Below are 16,373 nucleotides of genomic sequence, written 5' to 3' on the forward strand. Positions count from 1 at the left end.
GGTGTCTGGATATAGGAAGTACTATCCCAATGCATAGTTCAGACAAACACTTTAGGTATTGTTTACTGACCACGTTAACAGGCTGAACCCAAAGCTCTTGTCAGAGATTTAGATCAGTGGATCAGATAAGCAGAGCTACTGGCAGAGAGGCCATTCATATTCGGGAGGAATCTGTGAGTTTGAGTTGGCTTGATTTAGTTCCGATGGATGCAATATACAGTGTATATTACTTTTGATTTTTGAGGGAGTGAGTTCAAAGTGTGCACTATTGAAATGAGACTCTACAGCAAACCCGCGTCATTTGATAAGATTGCAGACGTGCCCTAGCCATAAGTCAGGTCGATCTTAAATGTCACGTCCTGAAATAAAAAAAAAACCCCGAGACTAAAATACCAACCACTTTTCTCCCAGCAAACAAAGTACTGCGGCGAGTGACCTAACGAAACGCGAACAATTTTAAAGATATTTTGTTTTCCAAAGTGCAAGCTTATGGGGGAGAAATTTCGCCTGGGTCTAGTTTTATTCTACTTTGTGGAGCATTTCAGAACGTCCATTATTCTGACAAGTGGTTGAACTCGGTCTTAGTGACTTTGAAGCCTTTTTTCTCATCTGCATCCCACTATCCCTTCGCCTCGTTCCCTCCCGTGCCTCCTTCAAGGCACGACTCAAGACCCTCCTTTTTGACCGTGCCTTCAGCCGCCCTCCTACCTCTCTCCCTGATGCCAACCCACCCCCTCCACCCCCCCATCTTGTTGTTGTAGTTCTGACAAGAAATTTCTGGGAATATCTCCTTCAAAATGAAGCCTGCATTTAATAATTTGCCAAATGCTGGGATACTCAGAAAGGTTTATTGAACAGAGTAGATCTCGACCGAGGTAATTATCTACCCATGTTTTTTATGTAATCGTGTGAATTGACAAATGTTGTGTTCTATTTCTGTTCGATGCTATTCCGCTGCAGAAATCTGCAGGAAAGGATGTTTTGATGTGTCTAAAAAAACTCAGTTGTTGGGTTTAAAAACATCCTTCTCATTATCCTTTGTTTCGCCCATGAAATATAGTCAATTGACTTTACAGTGGTGTAGCCTGTGAAGCGCTTTGAGACATCTCAAAGACATGATAGGGCGCCGTATCAATAACAAGGATTATTATTATTGTTTTTCAAAAAAAAATGGAAAATTGGAGGGCTGAAAGCTGGAGTTTGCAATTGTGGCACAAGGGAAATGGAAACAATATCAAGTTAGTTTAGGTTTGCCGATGTATTACTGCATCCTATAGCATCGGACGGCCTTGGCATCGAGTGCAGCATGACACCGTGCAATTCACAGATCCCGAGCGTCTGTATTATGCCTCATTAATTGATGATTAATTTTATTTTCGCCTTTAAAAATAGCGCGGAAAAAGATATTTACGGCAGGAAAGAATTAAGAGTGCGCAATATTGTAATGACGCCTTCAAAAGAACCCTGGGTTTGGTTTGGGGGATATGAAAGTTACATTTGCATATGAAATAAGGATTCCAACCCTTTTTTTTAATCTCAGCAAACCTTCTGGTTGCGCCGGGTTTTGCAATCAGCAGCTTTTTGAAAAGAGTGTAAAGGGAACTAGTTTCAAGGTTGTTTTTTTCACGGCTTCAATTCACTTTTCGGTGAACACCTCAAAGGAAACTATAAAGTAGGCGAATAACAGAGGTGGAATCAGTTTTGATAAGCCTTTGTATGCCTTCGACCTAGATTTCGCCCACAACACATAGTCAATTCACTTTACAGTTCATTCTGTGAAGCTCTTTGAGACGTTTCCAAGTCGTGATAAGGCGCTATATATCAAATGCGAGGATTTTTTGAAAATGTAAACCAATTGTTCAGGTTTAGAAAATGTTGAAAAAGATGAGATTTATAAATGAGACATTTTATAAATGAGTAAATTTGTAGTTTTCTTACCAGGTTGTGAGAGGGACCAATATCCATACTGGAGCACAGAAGTTGAGGCTACAAATGACCCAATTAATGAAGAAAACGCCTTAACTTGGAAAACCCCTCACCCATGATTCTAACTTGGAAAACACCTGGGGATTTCTTGTGCGGCTCAAGATGCAATATGTTTCCTTGCGCTTTTTAATTTAGGGAATTTCCTATGATGCATCCATCACCTGATTCTTTCAACGTCGTCCATTCTGCCAGACACGAGTGACGTTTGGTTCAGAGACAAAAATTCTAAATGCTTTTAATCTCTACTCCCTCGCCCTTGCTCGGTGTCCAACTCCATCTCTGCAAAGCGCTTTGAGACGTTACCCTAGGTGTAGGTGGCTGTATAAATGTAAGTTGTTTTTGTTTAGTTTTTGGGATACTTGAAACTTAATTTAGTGTGTTACAAGGAACAAAGCTACAAAAAGGTTCTTCAATTTTACTTTCCTGCAACACTTTACCAAAACAAAGTCTTAGCAAAACTTAATTTTTTTTAACTACTCCATTCACATTTGATTTTTTCCCCTTATCTTAAAGTTTACAGATTTTTTTTGACAAAATCTTATTAATATTCCCCATCTGTTAATTGCCTATTGCTTTGTTTGCTGATGTAATCAATTTAACTTTTCTTATGTTCTTTCAATTTTGATTGAGGGCCAGGCCTGAATCTCTTACATCTTTTTTGCTTCAGGTTCTAATTGATTTTCCACCAGTGGACTTCTCAAATTAAAAATTTCCACCGTCTGCAAGTCTCGATCTTGCCTAAATAAATAAATGCGGATGAAATTGTATAACATCATTCTCAAATAAAACTTCGATCGATCATGTTATCTCTGTGGAACTTCATCCTGAAGTCCATCCTCGGACCCCCTTCCTTCCGCCTCTCCCCTCTTTCAAGGGACGCTGTGAAAGGCTTTGAGATGTCCTCCTTACGTGAAAGATACTTCATAAACGTAAATTGCATTATACCCGCAGAGGAGTTTCGTAAACACTACCTGTAAAATTTAAACTGAAGTAAAAAAAAAAATTCTTTATGCGGTTTGAACGTTGTCTTCTCTTCTTATATCTTAAAGGTCAGACCCAGTTGATACCATACCTCCTCCAACCAACAAGATTATACACACATATAGAATAACGGAGATCTCTAAATTCACAGTTGGCTATCAATAAAATGATAAAAACAATTTCTAAATTTTTACTTTTGCAGCCAAAATATCATCAAGCATTTCTAATCGAGGTATGATGGGGAGCGAAGTAAACCAGCATGCTGGAACACCATCTCACAGTACAAGTTCCCAATGTCCTGGGAACTATTGCAGGAAAGCCCCATGTCCAGGAATTCTCTCATAGGAATGGAGAGAATCTGGAGAGAGGATGTGTCTCTTCGGCATTTTTTATAAGTAAGAACATAAGAATTTGCCAAGCGAAGGAAGACCAAGGTTCACCCATCTAGTTCACCTTCCACCATCCTGGTAGTCACTTGATCTGTCGTGTCCCAAACTATACACCTGTACTGGTATCCCGAGATTTTATTTTCTAGCAAAAATCTATCTTAATTTGTTCTTGAAACCAATAACTGGCTATAGAGTAGCAGAGGCTCTACAGCAGGTAATTTGCTGAACAAAATATAGTCAATTCACTTTAGAGCATAGTCTGTGAAGTGCTTTGAGATGTCTCAAAGACGTGATAAGGTGCTAGATCAAATGCAAGGATTATTATTACTATTATTCAATTGAAGATCATGCACACCGAGTTGAAAGACCTAAAGAGAGGACGGGGAAGAGAAGAACAAATATCATACCCATAAAAATTGCATTTCGATATATCTGAAAACACTGTGAAAACTCTTGTCAAACACTGTTTCTGATTAAGGAATGATGAACCACTAGGGTCACGATCTTGGCATCTGGAATACTCTTGAATGTTTCACGCACACCTGAAAGACAAAGACACATTTTAGTTACAGCTACAAATGAAAACAAATCTTCTCATTACATTGGGAACCTGCTGGGGACGAGACATTTTCACAAACATTTAAGAGGTTCTTGTAACTCTCCAGTAAAGACTTGCATTGTAATCTGCAACTGCACTAAGTCTTATATATGCTCTTTAGTGGGTGTTAATATTTACGGTTGTTTTCAGTTTCGTGATAGTTTGTTCGTTGCTGTGGTTTGGGAAATTCCAAAGAGGAAGAGGAAACCAGTCAGGGGCGTTTCAACGTGGAAAGTCCCGAGGATTTATTAATTCACTGGAAATCCCCTTCATTTCTTGGCAGCCATACAATGAGTCAACCTTGTTCGTGCTGATTAAAATAAATGATAAATTTAGTTAAATATTGCTTAAAAAAAACCAAACGTATATTTTTCTAGCTAAAATGCACTATTTCTCTAAGTATTGCAAATTAATTTCTGTAATATACACTAACGCTTATAATTCCTTGCAGCTTGGCTCAGTTGGTAGCCCCCAACTCAGAAGGTTCAAGCCCCAGGTCAGAACTTAATCTAAGCTGGTGCCCCAATGCAGTGCTGAGTGGGTCAGAGGTGCTTTGCCAGAGGTGTCGTCCTTCGGAGGAGACATTAAACTGAAGTCCGTCTGCCTGTTCAGGTAATGTTAAAGATCCCATACCACTATTCAAAAAAGAGAAGAGTTTCTCCTAGTGCCCTGATCAATTATCCCCTAAGTCAAATTGGTCACTCACTTCATGGCTACTTGCTATTTGTGGGATGTTGCTGTGCGCAATTGTGCTGCTGAGTTTGCCTACAAATAGTCACTCCATTTCACAGTAAATCCTTTAAATGTTTTGAGAGGTCGTTTTGATGTGATAAGGCACTCTACCAAATGCAAGCATTATTATTATTATTATGTCCACACACGTAATGACTTCATATTCATGAGAATATAATTTCAGCCTCTCTGCCCCCACCCTCTGGAACTCCATCCCACATTCCTTTCGCCTTGCTCCCTCCATTTCCTCCTTCAAAGCACGCCTCAAGACACCCCTCTTCGACCGTGCTTTCGGCCACCCTCCTACCCTCCCTGATCCCAACCAGCACCCCCCACCTCTGCTCAGGTCCTACTCCCTGACTGTTCAGCGCCTGGGATGTCTCCTGACGTGAAAGGCGCTTTACCAATGTAATTTTGTATTGTATAAATATAGATTGTTGTTGTTGATTTGACGGAGAGTCAAATCAATGTTTTTAAACGGTGGCCCTTTCATATTGTTATTTCTAGCTGATTCGTGTAAGCTTCCCAAGCCGGAAAAACACATAAGCATATTTAGCACAGAAAAGTACCCAAATCTATATTTAAAAAACTGAAAAAGAATCATGTGACAAATGTTTTGTGACAACGACATGTGACATTTCACGTGCACTGCAGTATTTTATTTTACATAAATTTCCCCCGATGTATCTCATACATGTTTACAGGTATAACCAAACTACCAACATTTGAAACAAGAATAACAACATAGTATTTAATGGGCAGACATTTTAAATCCATTAATAAAAGAATAACCATAACATTTTCATAAATAACAATAAGTTATTGTCCAATATCAGAATACTTGTAAGAATATTTTTTNATTTCTTTCTCCTTTTTGTAGTCTTCTCTTGATTCACAAAGGAATCACTTGCTGGCTGTTTTAGAGAAACAAGAGGGAGTATAAGTATAGGATTGTCTCCTCTGTCGGACTTGTTACACTATCATTATGACAAGTTTTCAATTACTTTGATGAACTTAAAATATGATAACTACAATATAATTTATACGATATAATACATGGCATTACAGCAACGGGGACTTCCCAAGGGACAATCAGTGTTTTGGACTTGAGCTGGGGGTCGGGATCGGGGAGGGTGGAGAGCAGGAGGGGAAGGAGGGTGACCAAAGGTACGGTGAAAGAGGAGGGTCTTGAGACGGGTCTTGAAGGAGCCAAGGGAGGGGGCGAGGAGGAGGGACTGCGAGATGGAGTTCCAGAGGGTGGGGGCAGAGTGGCTGAAGGTGGGCCAGCCTGGATCTTAGCTGTGCTGCCAGAGAGAACCACCCAGCGAGACTTCATTGGAGGGAGGCAGTGAGAGAAGATCTCTCTGTAACTCATATCCATAGTTCACTTTGCATTATTATACATTAAAAAAAATCCTTAAATAAAACTGCAATAAACAGAATCATTGCTAATGCTTACTTACACGATTGACTTGAGAAATTGTCTTTTTGGCTCGAGAAGCTTTTACAACCTCCGCTATGCTGTACTTCTCATATTCCGGATATTTCTCTTCATCAGTCTGGGGGGACGTACCCTTACGCACCTAACAGTAAAAGACCTGTAATTTTAGATTGTGTTAAACTCTTTGACGTGAGGCCATATATCAAATGAAACCGTTACGATTTAATACTTTACCTTTAATATTTCACCGTAGGCCACCGTGACCCTGAGCCATGTTTTCATCATCTCCTGACTCGTCTACGCCAACTGCCTGCTCGGTCAAATTCTCAACTCTTCCCTGCACCAGCTGCAGATTACTCAGAATTCTGCAGCTCGTGTCCTTTCCCGCACCAGGCTCCGCAAACCAATCACTCCCATTCTTGCTTGGCTTCACTGGCTCCCCATCACTCAGAGAATCGAGTACAAAACCCTCGTTCTCACCCTCAAAGCCCTCCATAGTCTTGCTCCCACTTACCTCTCCGACCCACTAACAGCATATCAGCCTGGCCGCTCCCTCCGACTGGTGGACACTGGTTTGCTTCAGGTTCTCTGCATTTCCTGCCCCACCATTGGCGGTTGGGCATCCAGCATTTCTGCCCCTGCACTCTGGAACTCTACCCCACAATCCCTCTGCCTCACTCCCTCTCTTGCCTCTTTCAAGACCATCCTTTTCGAGCGTGCCTTCTGCCACCCTCCCACCCCCAACTCCCTTGCCCTCCTGACTTCAACTCCCAGGTCGGGTCCAAAAACCCATGGGACAAGTATAATTTGTTGTAATAGTTGGAGGCAAATTACATTAGGAAAGAAAGAAGAGGACAACAGACTACCAAATAAATACTCACACTATTGGTTGCCACTTTCCTACGTCTTGTTCTTGTGCCTGACACATCCAGTTCTGCTGTGTTTGCTACCAGCTGCTCAATCTGAGAGAAAGGGCATCCCATATACATTAAAACACTAATTGGTAATGTTGTCATCGGTCTATGATAAATATTGATTCAAATACCTTGGGAACACGAATGGAATGTTGCAACATGTGGATATACAATATCTTTGTTGGGAGAATAGTGGAGGGGATAATAGTTTTGTGCTAATTGACAACAAATTATATTTGCATAGTGCCTTTCATGTCGGGAGGATGTCCCAAGGCACTATTTGACCATCATCACGTTCAGACTTGACAAAGTCTAGAAATGGAAACATTGCCGTTGAACATATTCTCTACTCCTTATCTAATGTGAGTGTAAAACATCTCATCATTAAAATCATTAAACTATATTTGTACAGTGTGTAACAGAATCTTTACTCTTCTGATCCTTATTACCTTCAGGAACTTTATGATCAATCAACATCTTTACAAATCGCAAAGAAATTGTTACCTTTTTCTCTGAAGCACTGAACATTTGTTTTTTTCTCGGGTCTGTCAAAATATTAAAAATGTTAAAAGGTTACCCATTGTTCATTCAAGTGATAAAAAGTTGCAGTATAGAAAAGAGGTCCTGCTCTACAAATTTGTCCTGTTTTATATGGTTGTAAGGTAGGATGTGTGTATCAACCTCAACAACAATCCCAAGTTTTTACCAATTTTAAAATTTCTATATGAAAATCCACAACTATGTTAATGGTATTGGCCACTGTTCTACTCCCAAAGTTAGTTTTTGAATCAAAATGTCATACTGTTTTTCTCTGCACTAAATCGCATAAGTTCATTTATTCAACTGTGTCCCATAGCAGCCCAGAGATAGTCGGATGCGTAACGTTCTGTTGTATGTGAAAGACACATTAAAAATGGGCTGCAATTTATTAAACATTTGTAAAACTAAAACTAATTCTTGAACTTTTAAATGTTTTAAATCAATTCAGTAATATTCCCTTTCCTCCTTCAAGGCCGGTCTCAAGACCTTTCTCTTTGACCGAGCCTTCGGCTCCCCTCTCGACTCTCTACCCCCTCCTCGCTCCCTCCCTTCCCTCCCCTCACCCTGACCACTTCCCCCGGTAATGAAATCTTGTTGTTGTTGTAATATCAAGAGAAATGTTACTACCTGTATTATTTGGGGAGACTAGATCACCTTCCTTCACAATATTATTGTCCTGAAACAAAAAAAGTTAAGGCATAATGACAACCCTGTCACTCCCTCCTTACCTGTTTCAAGGTCTGTCTCAAAGAGTACCTTTTTGACTGTGCTTTTGGTCAGCTTTCCACACCCCACGCCTTTCAGCTCCCACCCCAGCTCATGCCAGCAGTGTTAAGCTCTTTGAGACATCCTCCTGATGTGGAAGTGCTATATCAATGTGAATTGTATTGTGTTGTTAATTTGGTCTGCTCAGACGGCATATATTGTATGTACTTCACCACTAGATGATGCTGGGCTTGTTCCTTGGCATTCCTTAAATGTGCAAAGCTATTTGTGTTCTTAACAACTATAAGGGTAAATTTTGTGAAATATCAGTCTTTGTTACAGATACTTCTTACTGTAGCCCTAGCTGGAGCAAATAATATTGAAATATAATCTATAATCCCTTATTATTCAGTTTTATTCAGTGTAATACTAAAGTTTGACAAACAATCTGCAGTGATTTAGCTGATCTCAGCTTTTGCTCTACAATCAACCTTATCACATCTGGTTACAGATATTTTAAATACAATATTCAGGTATGACTCACACTTAAGATGGATTTGTCTTGCCTCACTTCTTGCTGTGAAGATGTAAATTCCTCAGTCAGAAAATTTTCTTTCTCCAGTTGTTCTGTTGCTTCCTTCTGTGTTGTGATTCGTACCTTCATCTTATAATAAGGAGTTGGTACATCACCAATTTTAAAGTGTGCAGGGGTCCCCTCAAACCACATAGAGTCACACTCACCAGCCTTAAACCCTGGGGGCTGGTAATCAGGAGGTGTCACTGTTAACATAGAAGAAACAAATGGGGACAAGCATAATGCTTCAAAAGCTGCCTTGAATAATATGAGCAAAATGTGATTATGAACCTCAATTCAAGGGCTCTCGCCGTTAAAGAGAAAAGAATAAGTCTGGAAACATGCCAGAGATAACTCCCAAGTTACAAGAGATAGGCAGAACTAGATTTTAAAGAGTATAGGTGGCAGAATCACATAATAGATCATTTACCCTCATCGTAATAGAAAAGCTTCATTGTCAGAGACACATCACTGGGAAGTGTTTCGAGGCTCTGCATCAGGACAAACAGTTTACGGATGAGCAGAATGGAAGCCTTCTTGGTGTCTTGTGTAGTCATGTCTGTTTCAATATTCTTACTTATGCTATAAATTATAAACACATTGTGCCCAGGAATTATTTCAAGAGAAATATGTAAGAGTTATCTGCATACAGAATATTGCTAATGGGTAAACCATTATTGTTTATCATTTCATAGACCGTCTAATTTGAAAAAAAAACTTAAAATCACTTCTATGATAATTTTTTACCATTTCCTTTTCTCTTTCATAATCTTGCTGAAGGGCAATTTTAAGACATCAAATTGCTGGTCGATAAATTCACCAGCATTAGCAGTTTTGAGCCTATAATGCAGCGCTGGCAACCAGTGGCAACATGTTAGTCGATTGCTGGATCACTTTTCCAGGGGTAATAATCTCCCCCAAAAATAACTAATAGTAATAATAATGTGGTCACTCAATCCAAAACAATGTGTGGGACAACGCTTTGTGCAATTGGCTGCAATCGTATTAAGGAGTTCAGAAAACATCATAAACACGAAAAGTAAAGCAAGAGCCTTACTAGAAATAAATCAATATTTTACCTTAAGATATCCAATTTTGGTCCATCCGTGGTGTACTTAAATTTAAACTGGTAAGATTCAATCATGCTCTGCAAATGGGTATAGAATCAAATCTAGTTACAATTAGCATTCACTTTTTATTCACAAAATTGGGATTTAAAACATGGCATTTTCAAACTCAATTCCTTAATAAAAGAATCTGGAAGTAGATTATACTGCTTTTAATAATAATAATAATATTATTAAGTAGGTCACATTAACTCTTGGCAACTCCCTCCACACTTTCAGGGTAGATTTCCTCCGTGACATAATTCTGATTGTTGAAGGAGGCCCCACTTAATTCCTTAATTGCAGAACCCTATTTAAATATTGAATCAGCAATTACAAGAATGTCTAAACATTTTCAAATTAGAAGTACTCACATTTGGGTCTTCAGGATCTTTATGAACCTAAACATCAAAAGATGCAAAATACAGTTTACATTTTAATATAAGTTTATGGTAGAATATGTACATGAAGCATCACAGTAGCATCAATTGGACAAACTGGATTACCAGACTCCCAAATATAATCCTCCTAAGGACACAAGTAAAATTGGGAAAACTTCAATAAGGAGGAAACTGAATACAATCAAACGAAAACTTGTACAATATCTTCTACAGTTCTACAGACCTATTACCTTCAATCCTGCTCATAACAATTTGTCCATTAAACATGTCTGTAGTTAACATATAATAATTAAAATAATCCTTGCATTTGATTTAGCGCGTTATCATGCTTCTGAGATGTCTCAAAGCGTTTCACAGAATATACTGTAAAGTGAATTGACTGTATATTTTGTTGGCTTAACAGGGCAGCCAATTGCGCACAGCAGTGTCCCACAAACAGTCGTGGATTGAGTGATCAAACTATTATATTTTTGTGAAGAGATTATTACCCCCGGTCACACATCAAATCCTGGATGAGAGCCAACTTTCTACAGTTGAACGTCAATAAAACCGAGGCTCTCCTGATTGGCTTCCGTCAGCACCTCCACACCTCAGGCGCTGACAGCATTACCATCCAAGAGTGCACACTTCACCTCACCGAGCCACTCCAGAACCTTGGCGTCTTGTTTGACCCTTAACTATCCTTTCTACCCCACATCCAACTATAACTTGGCCTCCCCAACTCCTCCCTCCTTAGGCTGCAGATCCAGAACTTTGCAGCCCATGTCCTCTCCCGCACCAGTCTCCGCGACCCTATCACCCCCATTCTCGCTCGACTCCATTGGCTTCCCATCACACAGAGGATATAGTTCAAGATCCTGGTCCTCACCTTCAAAGCCCTCCAAGGCCTTGCTCCCCCACTACTTCTGCGACCTCCTCAACCCCCTACCAACCTTCCACTCCTACCCTCTGGAACTCCATCCCGCAGTCCTTCCGCCTCGCCCCCTCCCTTGCCTCCTTCAAGACCCATCTCAAGAAACTCCTCTTCCACCATGCCTTTGATCATCCTCCTTCCCCCCCGCCCTCCACCTTCCCCGATCCCCAGCTCGAGTCCGAAACACTGATTGTCCAGCACCTTGAGGCATCCTCCCGATGTGAAAGGCGCTATACAAATGTAATTTTGTTGTTGTTGTCCAACATTTTGCCTCGGTTGAGAATCAAACCTAGGTCCTCTTGCTTGCGAGGCAAGTGCTCTAACCGCTAAGCTACAGGACTCCATATTTATTATTTCAGATATGTTCTTGTTGCAAATATCTTGCATCAGCATGGCTCAGTTGGTAGTACTCTTACCTCTGAGTCAGAAGGTTGTGGGTTCAAGTCCCATGTTGGGTCTTGAAATAATGTAGGCTAACACTCCAATCCAGTGTTAGGGATGTAATGTATTGTCGGAGGTCCTATCCTTTGGATGAGTCATTAAACCGATGTCTACCTGTTCATCAGATGTTAAAGATCCCATAACACTATTTGAAAAGAGAAGGGAACTTCTCCCTTTGACCCGGACAACAATCCTCTAAATAAAATTGGTCATTTACTTCATGGCTGCTTGAAGGACATTGCTGTGTGAAAAGCTGGCTGCTACATTTGTTCCAAAACACACATTCACTGCACTTTACAGTATATCATGAAAAGTGCTTTGGGGTATCCTCCTAACGTAAACAGCGCTATTGAAAATGTAAATATTATTATTATTGCTTTTAACACTCCAAAATTCTAAAAGCATGAAATGGGATAATAAGAAAACCCTACATTCGAAATCCATTCACCTCAACTTAACTGCAAAATCGTATTATTTCTCCCCTTCTATTCAAATACTCAAAGGACAGCGCATCATTACTATATGAAATATTTCTTCACTTTGACACCTTGAAAAGTAAAAAATTGATTAGATTTTGTAGCTTTAGAATCTTAGCTATAAAAGAGAATGCATGGTTTTCAAATATACTTACTCCCAGAATAATTGATCGCAGCTATCAATAAAGAGAAACATAAAACAATTAAAACTTGGCTTTATTAATAATAAATCTAAATAACACTTCGATATATTATGTATATGTCAATGTGAAACATTGAGTAAAATATTTTTTATAATTGAAAATTGCATAAAAGATAAATATATTTTTGTTGAGTCCCTTTGAAACTATGATACAGAAAAATTTGGGAATATCCAGATAATCAAAAGCTCTAAAATACATAAATTGGTAAGTGTTCTGAATCTGTAAAATGAAATATCAAACAATAATATTTTATTCAATGGAAAATGGACTTACATATTTTTTATCCAAAGCATCAAAGCATCCCAATAACCTACAAGAAGGAATAATTGGTGAGAATTTTAAGATAATGCAGTGCCACAAACCCATCCAAGACTGCTTATGGACTTCGTATTTATATAACAAGGATGCAAATTAGAAACACTATCAAGTTTGAGGTCTTTTTCACATTATAACATAACACAAAAGATAAGGTTTTGTAAAGGCATATCAAGCTCTGCAAAAATGAAATCTAGATTTAGGATACTTACCATTTTACTACTTTGGATGCTCCAGGAAAACGACTGTCTTCACGTAAAATCTTTACACACATGCCTGAATGAAGATTACTTTTATTATTGTTTATATTTTTACAATTTTCAAAAGGTATTTCTGATGTATTGTCCTATAAAGTGCATAAATTACGCTTTAGTCACCTTTGTCAATATTTCGGGCAAGTAAATCTGCTGTCAAAACAATTATATTTTTGTTTCTATGTGTCTCAGAGTTAAAAAATACATAATAATAATCCTTGCATTGGATACAGCACTTTTCACGTCTTCTAGACGTCTCAAAGCGCTTCACAGAATATACTGTAAAGTGAATCAACTATTTTTGCGGGTGAAAAGCGGCTTCCGATTGCGTACAGCAGTGTCCACAGTCGTGGATTGAGTGACCAAATTATTATTGTTTTTTGTTCTTGAGGAATTATTATCAGGAGTGTGAAGTAAGGAAACCTGCCCAAGATTTCGCCCTGCCGGGAATCAAACCCAGGTCTCTTGCTTGGGAGGCGAGTTCTCTAACCACTGAGCATACAGGACTCCACAATAGACATTCATTTGGTCCATTGAGCATCTCAGAAGTTAATATTGTAGACATACGAGATTATATGGACCGAAGGGTCTTTTTAGTCCATGCTAACTCCATTGGAATTAACTAGTCTAATCCAAATTCCCTACTCTTTAATATTTCTCTTTGCTCAGAAACAAGTGAACGTAATATTACGTAACAAAGTTTACCATCTAAGTATCGTGATTTATAAGCGTCTTCTGGAAATATCCCACGCAGATAAGTAATACAGGACACACCTACGGCCATCATTCTCTTAATGAAAATAAGGGACTGGTGTCTTGTTACTACTTCATTGGGAAATATTGCGTTCCACTAGAGGTACAAAAAGAAATAAAATCAGGTTATAAATAGAATAAACAATATCAAACTATTATGATAGTTAAAAATAATCACAAAGCGATTATTTACAAGTAGAATAAACTAGGTACTCCTCATTGTCTAATTAACTTTAAAATAAATAATCAAGTACTAAAATAAGCAATTGAAGTATGTCACTATTTTGAAAAAAGATGTACAGGGTTGTTAATAGATGATGTACAGGGTTCAAACTATAGTGTATGATCTGATGATTACCAATGGTGATAGTTATCACACCTTGGGACATTCCACTCCTGTAAATGTCCCACTTAATGACTGTCACCAGCGAACACTCCCCATCCCCCTGCCAACTTCATTCTAGTGATTGTGCGTAAAGCCAGTTGTATCCCCAGGCTGGCAAAGCCTTTGAAATTGCAAAGGTATAAATCCCAGCATTTCAGTGCTGGTTTTGGTAATATGGGCCTAGTTCAAATTTTAAACATGTTTTCATGTAGGGGAACAACTTTTAGTTTATTTTTAACAAAGGACATCAATAATTTACATTTAAAAGCAACGTTTAATTTATTTTGCCTGCAATCTAGTTACATTAAGTTATATTCAAGGGAGATACTGGATAGCATTATATAGTACTCGAGTTAAAATAAATTCTTACAGCAGTTTACTAGATGACAAAAGCATGAAAATATTACCCCAGATATTTGTTTAGCGGCAATCCGCATTTGCTGTGATGTTGCCATTGAAACTGATTTCTTTTTCCTGTTGTCAGGTTGTCGTCCTATAGGCACAAAATAGCGTTTAAAATACGTCCACTTCTGGATCGACAATTGAACGTACATCGATAAACAACAACAACAACAATTCATTTATAGAGCGACTTTCACGTCGGGAGGACGTCCCAAGGCGCTGGACAGTTGGGTCGGGACCCGAGCATTGGGGGGAAATGGTCAGGGGGAGGGGAGGGAAGGGAGGGAGCGAGGAGGGGGGAGATGGTTAGGGCCTCTGAGGGGAGGGAAGGGACGGAGCGCGGAGGGGGTAGAGAGTCGAGAGCGGAGCTGAAGGCTGAAGGTCAAAGAGAAAGGTCTTGAGACGGCTCTGAAGGAGGAAAGGGAGGAAGCGGCGAAGGCACTGGGGATGGAGTTCCAGAGCCTCGGGGCTGAGAGGCTGAAGGCCACCGATGGTCGGGCGGTTGGGGCGGGGGACATGGAGCAGACCGGAGGAACGGAGGGTACGGGCGGGTAAGGTCAGTAGGTAAACAACACCCACAATGTTTTTTTTTCCCCGGAATGAAACAGCGGCGGAGGGGTTTGACACAGGCGAATTACAAGACACGCACCGAGTGAAACAATGGGGATTAACGCGGAACACAAACAGAAGCGGCCGGGAACGCCTCCAGCGGGTCAGACAGCAGCTGCGGAGAAGGGAAAGTGGGTCAAGGTTTCGGGTCCACGACCCTTTGCCCCACGGACGCGACGTTCCTGTTTTACAGATTTCCGGCACCTGCCAGTACTTTGCGTCTCGTCCGTAATGGAGTGAGTTCGGTGTTCGGCTGCCGGAACACGACCGATCGGCTCTGCAAACGAAATGCGCTTTCGGTTTATCGAGGCACGTACGTGGGGTTGGTCCGACCCCGGATCCTGGTACAAACCTTTCGCGACTCGTGACCAGGGGCTTGGGCGGGGGGGGGGGGGGTGGGGGGGAAGGGGGGAGAATCGTTAAGATTCAATCCGGCCGACATTCCCCCAAATAACATTGGCCATTTCACTTCATGGCCAAACGCACGGTCACTACACTTCCCGTTAACGATTATTATAACTTGTACTTGTAAACCACCCACACCTCCCAACCCCCCCCCCACCCCATCTCCTCCCAACCACCCCCACCTCCCAACCCCCCCCACACCTCCCAACACCCCCCCCACCCAAACCCCCCCCACCACCCAACCCCCCCCACCCATCCCCTCCCAACCCCCCCCCCCACCCATCCCCTCCTCCGTCCTCTTCCCTTCCTCTCAAATACATATATTTGATAATAATAATAATTTGGTCACTCAGCCCACGACTGTGTGTGTGTGTGTGTGTGTGGGGTGGGGGGGAGGTGAGGGTGAGGGGGGGAATGGGGAGGCACTGCTGCGCCATCGGTTGACGCGTCTCGCCTCCCCACCAGCCCACCCCCCCCTTTCCAGCGCTGTCCCGCGAAGCGCTTCGAGGCGCCTCGAAGACGCGACGAGTCCGAGCGCCGGGACCGTCACTGCCGCCTTATCAACCGCACAGTACAGCGACGCGGCTCCTCTGACCTGTCGTCGCCCTGAGCTGCTCCTCTCTCTCTCTCTCTCTCTCCCTCCCTCCCTCACGCCCTCCCCCGCACGCGCCTTCGCCCCCACCCTCCCGCCTCTCCCTTTCCCGCCTTTCTCACGCGCGCCGACCGTTGGTGGAGGGCGCCCTCCGAACCCGCGCGGCCGAACTACAACTCCCAGCGCGCCTGGCGCGCCGCGCACGCGCAGAGCGCCGGCCCCAGCGCCTCCCGCCAACCCCCCCCCCCTTCCCCGAGC

The 16,373-nt window shown here is 41.4% G+C and overlaps 1 protein-coding gene across 3 annotated transcripts; it reads right to left on the reverse strand.

Annotated features, from left to right (window-relative positions):
* Window positions 1–5,298: 5,298 nt before the first annotated feature.
* On the reverse strand, window positions 5,299–16,144 carry zte38 (zebrafish testis-expressed 38). Of its 3 annotated transcripts, none has more exons than XM_042335961.1 (15): window positions 16,119–16,144; window positions 14,515–14,600; window positions 13,675–13,819; window positions 12,928–12,991; window positions 12,674–12,710; window positions 12,353–12,373; window positions 10,341–10,367; window positions 9,940–10,007; window positions 9,291–9,442; window positions 8,831–9,066; window positions 8,209–8,257; window positions 7,546–7,586; window positions 7,009–7,089; window positions 6,150–6,269; window positions 5,299–5,600 (listed from the first exon to the last, which is right to left on the reverse strand). In XM_042335961.1, the coding sequence occupies exons 2-15, from the start codon at window positions 14,560–14,562 to the stop codon at window positions 5,463–5,465; spliced, it is 1,227 nt and encodes a 408-aa protein (XP_042191895.1). In that variant the 5' UTR covers window positions 14,563–14,600; window positions 16,119–16,144; the 3' UTR covers window positions 5,299–5,462. The 3 variants fall into 3 exon arrangements, with proteins under 3 accessions (XP_042191895.1, XP_007898096.2, XP_042191896.1); XM_007899905.2 differs by lacking the exon at window positions 16,119–16,144 and adding an exon at window positions 15,159–15,440; XM_042335962.1 differs by lacking the exon at window positions 5,299–5,600 and having other exon boundaries at window positions 6,202–6,284.
* Window positions 16,145–16,373: the final 229 nt, after the last annotated feature.

Source organism: Callorhinchus milii, unplaced genomic scaffold (assembly GCF_018977255.1).
Source record: "Callorhinchus milii isolate IMCB2004 unplaced genomic scaffold, IMCB_Cmil_1.0 Scaffold5, whole genome shotgun sequence".
Classification (NCBI taxonomy): Eukaryota; Metazoa; Chordata; class Chondrichthyes; order Chimaeriformes; family Callorhinchidae; genus Callorhinchus; species Callorhinchus milii.